We start from the raw sequence: 8,387 nt of genomic DNA on the forward strand, positions 1-8,387 counted from the left end.
ATCAAAATTAGACATTCAATAAAAAAAAAAAAAAATAATATAATAAAAACTATTAATACATAAAATATTATATATATATAATATATTTGTATAATAAAATATGCTTTCTCGATAATATTTCAATAAGCAAACTAGTAAAATATGAAAATGAATAAACTAATATAATATATATATATATATATATATATATATATATATATATATATTATCTTTTTTAAATTAAGAAAAAAAAAAAAAAAATCGTAAATTAAAATAAAATTATAAATGACGAGATTTTTAAAAAAATCTATAAGATATAAAAATATACACATATATGTATATAATATATATATATATATTTTTTTTTTTTTTTTTTTTTTTTTTTTTTTTTTTTTAATTGAAGTTATAATTAATAATCTTACTTGTGAGAGAATGAGCAAATTTTCATTTAATTCATAGTAAAATTATTTATTTATTTTTAAATGTAATTATAAAACGAAAGAATACATAAATATATATATATATATATATATATAATATGTATATCAATACGCATTAGAATATATATAAAACACATATAATATATATATATTATACACATTATAAAGGATATAATATTAATGTAATTATATATATATATATATATATATATATAATATTCTGAAATTATAAAGAATAAGGGGAAAACATTAAAAAAAAAAAAAAAAAAAATGACGTAAAAGGATATTATATTATATTATATTATATTATGAGTGTTATTATATTATTTAAGCTTAGATATATTCTTTAAGCTTTTCTTTAATAAATGTTCCTCATTTTTTTTATGTGGAATTTAAAACATATAAGAAGAAATATAATATAATATAATATAATAAAGCTATGTCCACGTGACAACAAAGAATATGACAAAAAAATAAAATAAAATAAAATAAACAAATAAATAAATAAAACATTATATAAACGATTTTATTTTATTCGTATATGTGGAAAATTAAATAACTTATTTCATATTTTTAGAAAATACCATTTCATGGTAGCATTTGTTTTATTTTTATCTGTGTTTACATATATATTGAATATATTTATATATATATATATTATTACCTAACAGTTTTTAAGTGTTTAATGTTTCGTAACTTTCATTTTGTCAAATAAAAATAAATAAATAAATAAATATATATATATATATATAATATGTACATATATATATTCTTAAACTCATATATATCTTATTGATGTTTTATTTAATATATCTTACATTAATGTATAGTTAATTTAATATAATTGTCTTTTTAAAAAAAATTAAAGTATATATTTGTCTTATAAATATATATATATATATATATATTTATTTATTTATTTATTTGCTTCAATTTATTCAATATATATGCTTATATAATGGCATATAAACAATATAATATTTTGTAGAATATATATAATCACATATTTGTATATATATATATATATATATATATAATTAATAAAATACTAATAGAAAAAAAAGAAAAACTTGTTAAAATGCCAAGTAAATATGATGATGGAGAAAGTCGTTTAAACGAATATGAAGTTATAAAAAAAATTGGGAATGGTAGATTTGGAGAAGTATTTTTAGTAAAACATAAACGAACCCAAGAGTTTTTTTGTTGGAAAGCTATATCATATAGAGGTTTAAAAGAAAGAGAGAAATCACAATTAGTTATAGAAGTAAATGTAATGAGAGAATTAAAACATAAAAATATTGTTCGATATATAGATAGATTTTTAAATAAAGCTAATCAGAAATTATATATTTTAATGGAATTTTGTGATGCAGGTGATTTATCTCGAAATATTCAAAAATGTTATAAAATGTTTGGTAAAATAGAAGAACATGCAATAATAGATATTACTAGACAATTATTACATGCTTTAGCATATTGTCATAATTTAAAAGATGGACCTAATGGTGAAAGAGTATTACATCGTGATTTAAAACCACAAAATATATTTTTATCTACAGGTATAAGACATATAGGTAAAATAAGTTCACAAGCTAATAATTTAAATAGTAGGCCTATAGCTAAAATTGGAGATTTTGGATTAAGTAAAAATATAGGTATAGAAAGTATGGCTCATTCTTGTGTGGGCACACCATACTATTGGTCTCCTGAATTATTATTACACGAGACAAAAAGTTATGATGATAAAAGTGACATGTGGGCTCTTGGTTGTATAATATATGAATTATGTTCAGGAAAAACTCCTTTTCATAAAGCAAATAATTTTGCACAATTAATTTCCGAATTAAAGAGAGGACCTGAATTACCAATAAAAGGAAAATCAAAAGAATTAAATTTACTTATTAAAAATCTATTAAATTTATCAGCTAAAGAAAGACCTAGTGCTTTACAGTGTTTGGGATATCAAATCATTAAAAATGTCTCCGTACCTATTTTATCTAAAAAAGAACATGGTACAGAATTAACTAATATAGATTCTTGTACTTCAAATATGGATAACAAACATAATTATGCTCATCCGAATGATGTATTAATAAATAAAAGAAATAATGAAAGAGAGAGAAGTTCAAGTTGTTTAAGTAGACAAAGTGTGATTACTGCTATATCTAAAGATAACGTCAAATATCACCCTCCTGATGGTACAAATAATTCTCATTTAATTAACAATGGGAAATATACAAATAATAGTAGAGTGGGAGGAGTACACGCGGACGGACCAACAAAAATGTATCATATAGAAACAGATCGTTTCAATGAAAAGGAAAAGATGAAGAGGGAAATATACGAAAGGGAGAGGAGTCAGAGAAAGGCTTTTGAAATGAAATTACTGGAAAAGAAGCGATTGGAGAGGGAAAAGAAAGAACGTGTGGAGAGAGAAAAGAAGGGGAAAATGGAAAGGATAGAAAGGGAACGCATGCAAAGATTAGAGAGGGAAAGATTAGAAAGGTTGGAAAAGGAACGGTTGGATAGGTTAGAAAAGGAACGATTGGATAGGTTAGAAAAGGAACGATTGGATAGGTTAGAAAAGGATCGATTGGATAGGTTAGAAAAGGATCGATTGGATAGGTTAGAAAAGGATCGATTGGATAGGTTAGAAAAGGATCGATTGGATAGGTTAGAAAAGGAACGATTGGAAAGGCTAGAAAAGGAACGGTTAGATAGGTTCGAAAAAGAAAGATTAGACAGATTAGGCAAAGAAAGATTAGACAGATTAGGCAAAGAAAGATTCGAAAGAATGGATAGACTTGAAAGAGATAAATTACCAAGATATGAAAGAGAGCAATATTACCATAATGACAACTGTACAACACCAACAACTAGTTGTAGCGCTTCAAATAATAATAAGAGAGATTCTATGGAAAATGAGAGGAGTTCATCAAAGAATCAAGGAAATTATAAATCATTTTCTAGAATGAAAGAAACATATGATCCTGTGAATAATATGAAAACTTATATGTGTAGAAATAGGAAAGGGAATTATCCTTATGATGAACATAATATGGATAAGGATGAAATAAATAGCTTACTAAAAAAGAAATCTATAAATACGATTTCTAATAAGAACACTCAAAGTTATAGTAACAGCAGTACACATATAAATAATAATTATAATGTAGTGAATTGTCACGGTGCTTACAACAATCATAATACGTTAAGTCAATATAGTAATACTTCAGTAGAAAATGGAAAGTATAAATATGAAAATAAGTATCAAGGGAATATAAGGAATACTTCTAAAGATGTGTATAATGAAAATATGGATTCTGCTTATAGAAGTCCTAAGTATGAAAAGGGTTATGATGATAACAAAAGTGTGAATAAGAAGAAGATGAACAGTAATAATATGGGAAATATGAACAATATGAACAATATGAACAATATGAACAATAATAATAATAATAATAGTAATAATAATAATAATAGTAATAATAGTAATAGTAATTATATGAATAATAATCACCATACAAATAATAATAATAGTTGCACAAGCAATAGAATATCTAACATGTACTTTAATGATAGCTCCAGAAGAAGTGTGAGTGCTATGCCTAATGTAAACAATGTGAGCAGAAGGAAATCGAGTGTGTATTTATGTGATGACAATATGTACAATCAAAATAATGTGGAGGAAAGTCGAAATTTTAAAAATCTAGAAAAGGATAGAGAATATTTATTGGAAAAAAGAAAAATGCTACTTGAAAAGGAAAAAGGCATATATGACAGGATGAAGCACACGAGCAATAATAATAATATGAATAACATGAGTAATATGAATAACATGAGTAATATGAATAACATGAGTAATATGAATAATATGAGTAATATGAATAATATGAGTAATATGAATAACATGAGTAATATGAATAATATGAATAATATGAGTAATATAAAAAATAATTATTCCAATCAAAATAATATTAGTAATAATAATTATACCTATATGGCGATGCAGAAATATGAGAGGTATGAGGATAGTAAATGTTTTCACCAATACAATTCATTTATATAATATAATATAATATAATATAATATAATATATTTATGTGAATGTTTTATTTTTTATCTTCTATCTTTCATTCGATATGGTATATCCCTTTTTCTTCCACCCTTCATTTATTATTATTTTATTTTATTTTGTAGAGATAATGGAAAGGCTATGGACAAGAGTAGCGAATATAACAGGCGCAATAGAAGCATGTCCGCATGCATAAATGATGAAGAAAACAAAAATTCGTATAACGTGAAAAATGAACAGATCGTTGAGGACAAGGGATATGCCTTAAGAAGTAGAAATGTTTATACTTTAAAAAATTTGGTACATAAAAAGGATGCAGATATATATGACAGGGGTTTATATACCTGCAGATGAAAAGAATATAAAGATACATTGTGATATGGGACAAACAAAAAAAAAAAAGATTCAATGATATATAAAAAAACAATTTGGGAATGAAATATGGATGGGTACACATTTGATTTTATTATTAGTATTTTATTTATTAATTTTATAAATTCTTTGGCTTCCTTTTTTTTTTTTTTTTTTTTAAGGTCCCTTTTCTTGCATGATGGAATAAGAATGCTCATAAATTTTTGTACCCTCTTAAATATATATATAAATAATATATATATATATATATATATATATATACATATATATATATATATATTTTTTTTTTTTTTTTTTTCTGTCCTATGATTACATAAAATATGGCATGAATATATTAACATATAATATATATATATATATATATATATATATGTAATCTCCTGTCACAATTTTACTTATTAAATTTTAGCTGGACATTTTGTCCTTCTTCCATAAATTATATATTATACATATATATATATATATATATATATATATATATGTGGTAATAAATATAATACTTTTTATATTTTATACAATCTATATTTTCATGGTACCTTTTTAATTATTTACTTACGTACAAGTGTCCATTTGTTTATTTTATTCTACTTTTATATATATATATATATACAATTTATTATTTTTTTTGAAATAAGCAAATGTACATTATTATTAAATATATAATATAATATGATATGATATAATAAATGTATTTATATATATTATCATACAAAATAAGCATTTTATTTTACAATAAAATTATGGCGATGATATAAAATAAATAAATAAATAAATAATATATATATATATAATATATTTTTTTATTTTTATTTTGTATAGAATGAAATAATTTATATATATTTGTATCTTAAAACATTTCTACTATTTTAAAATTTGTTTAAGTACCCTTGAACAATTTTTAATGTTAATAAAAATATTAATCATTATAATATATATGATAAAATATGTACAATTTTTTCATTTGGAGCGAATTTATATAAATACCAAATAATATATGTTATATGTATATATTTTTTATTATTCCCACCTTAAAAAAATTAAGAGATTTATATTTTATTTATCTTAAAAAAAAAATTATATATATATTATATATATATATATTTATAAATTATGACAAAATTTAATATATTACTACACATATAAAATAAATTTAATATTTTTATAGAATAATTATTTATGCATATAATTTATTGTAATACTATTATTAATAATATATATATATATATATAATATTATATATGTATAACTTTTTATTTGTTTTTATATTTTTTGATTGATTTTTTTTTTTTTTTTTTCATTATAACCTTTAAATAAAATATTATATAATTTTGAATGAAAAAAAAAAAAAAAAAAAAAAGAACATCATTATAATATAATAATAAATGATGGATGAATAAATAAATACATATAATATTAAACGAAGAATATCTATCTCTCTCCATATATATATATATATATAATTATATAGGTTTTGTTATAATTATACTTATATATATATAATATATATATATTTTGAATTATATATTGAAGATGAACCCTTAGAATGACAAAATAATAACATATAAAAAAGGACTGTTTTACAATATTTACATAATATATATATATATATATATATATATATATATATATAATAGTATAGATAATTTTTTTTTTTTTGAGAACTTAAGGAATCTTGAAAAATATATGTTACATTGTTAATATATAAATATATAAGTAAAAAAATAAATAAATATAAGCCGAAAAAATGGGAAACGTATGAATGTAATTTCCACCTAATGTAATATATATAATATAATATATTTGAAATATATATATATATATATATATATTTATATTTATATTTATATTTTTTATTTATTTATCTATCTAAATATGAAAGACATTTGTAACTATCCCATAGGACAAGAAATTATATTAGATAAACTAATATATGAAAAAAGATTTTTAAAAAATAAAAACAAGCAAAATAAAATAAAAAATGTAGATCAATTGAATTATTATTTGAATAATAAATTTAACTATTTCTTGGGTCATACCAATTTTATGAAAAAGATATTTAAAAAGAAAAAGAAGTTGTTAAAAGATGATGAGAGAGATAAACATAAGTGTAAAAATAGAAGTAAAGAAGAGATAATAATTAATAAGAAAATATGTGGCAAAAGAAAAAATGTATCATCTGAATGTGACGAGAAAAAGAGACTTCATAAAGAAAAAAATGTGGAAAATGATGATACTAAAAAGAAATATAGCAAAATAAAGATAGAAGGAAATTCTTGTGATATAAAAAATGAACAGGATGTTATGATTAAAAAACAGTCTTTTAATGATTCAATTAATAATTGTAATGTGGATATATATAAAAAAGAAATAAATAATGTTGTACAGGTTAAAAGAGAGAAATCGAGCGAAGAGCAATTACAAATAAAATATAAGAATGATATAAAACGTGATAATACAAGTGATCATATATGTAAAGATGAACGTGAACACGAACGTGAAAGTGAACATGAACATGAACATAAACATGAACATGAACATAATCTTGAAAATAATCATCAACACAATGTTGAACATAAATATAACCATAGTAATAATCACAAACGTAGTAATAATAATTATCCTGGTAATTATAATCATTGTGACGAGACATCATCTGTATTATCTGAAGAAGATGAAAAACTTCATTCGTTCAGTCCCTTATCCAACAATTCAGATTTAAGCAACGTATCTAATATGTCTCCTGATATGCTTTGTTTTGAAAAACAATTTAAATATATATATGATATTTATAAACAAAATGACAAAAATGTTTTTCTCTTTTATAATCCTCCTGTATGTAAATGTGTAAACAAAAATTTAAAGGAACAATATTTTCAAAAACTGAATGATAAATATCCATGTCTTTTTAACTGTTCTTATTATGTAGATTCTATGAAAACAATAAAATATGATTGTAAGAAAAAAAGTGACAATATTAATGATAAAAATATTATTAATAATGGCAAGGATGAAAAAAATAATAACCAAGTATTAAATAATATAGAAGATAAACAAGCACATGCAGATCACCACAACATAAACAACAACTATGAACAAAATATACAAATACCAAAGAAGATGGATATTCATAGTGAACAAGAAAATATAAACGTGTCTACGAATTATGGAGAAGTTGCTTCTTATGCAGTAGAAATAAAAATGTACGCTAAGGCTTTTTTTGAGTTATACTTTATGGAAAAATATAAAAGAAATGAAGGTGTTATAAAAGTTAAGTATGATGATAATAAGAAAAATGTTTATGATGATGATGATAATAAGAAAAATGTTTATGATGATGATGATAATAAGAAAAATGTTTATGATGATGATGATAATAAGAAAAATGTTTATGATGATGATGATAATAAGAAAAATGTTTATGATGATGATGATAATAAGAAAAATGTTTATGATGATGATGATAATAAGAAAAATGTTTATGATGATGATGATAATAAGAAAAATGTTTATGATGATGATGA

The 8,387-nt window shown here is 21.2% G+C and overlaps 2 protein-coding genes across 2 annotated transcripts in view; both read left to right on the top strand.

Annotated features, from left to right (window-relative positions):
* Positions 1-1,497: 1,497 nt before the first annotated feature.
* On the top strand, positions 1,498-4,848 carry PF3D7_1228300 (NIMA related kinase 1; the record flags this gene model as incomplete). Its single annotated transcript, XM_001350644.1, has 2 exons — positions 1,498-4,442; positions 4,620-4,848. 2 exons carry the CDS (start codon positions 1,498-1,500, stop codon positions 4,846-4,848), a joined length of 3,174 nt encoding a protein of 1,057 aa, XP_001350680.1.
* A 1,890-nt stretch (positions 4,849-6,738) lies between these two features.
* PF3D7_1228400 (conserved Plasmodium protein, unknown function) overlaps positions 6,739-8,387 on the top strand; it is a gene marked incomplete at both ends in the record, with an annotated part of 4,206 nt that continues 2,557 nt past the window's right edge. The window contains one exon of the mRNA XM_001350645.1: positions 6,739-8,387. This exon is cut by the window's right edge and continues 2,557 nt beyond it. Within this exon, the coding sequence (XP_001350681.1) occupies positions 6,739-8,387 (1,649 nt within the window).

Source organism: Plasmodium falciparum, assembly GCF_000002765.6.
Source record: "Plasmodium falciparum 3D7 genome assembly, chromosome: 12".
NCBI classification, from domain to species: domain Eukaryota; phylum Apicomplexa; class Aconoidasida; order Haemosporida; family Plasmodiidae; genus Plasmodium; species Plasmodium falciparum.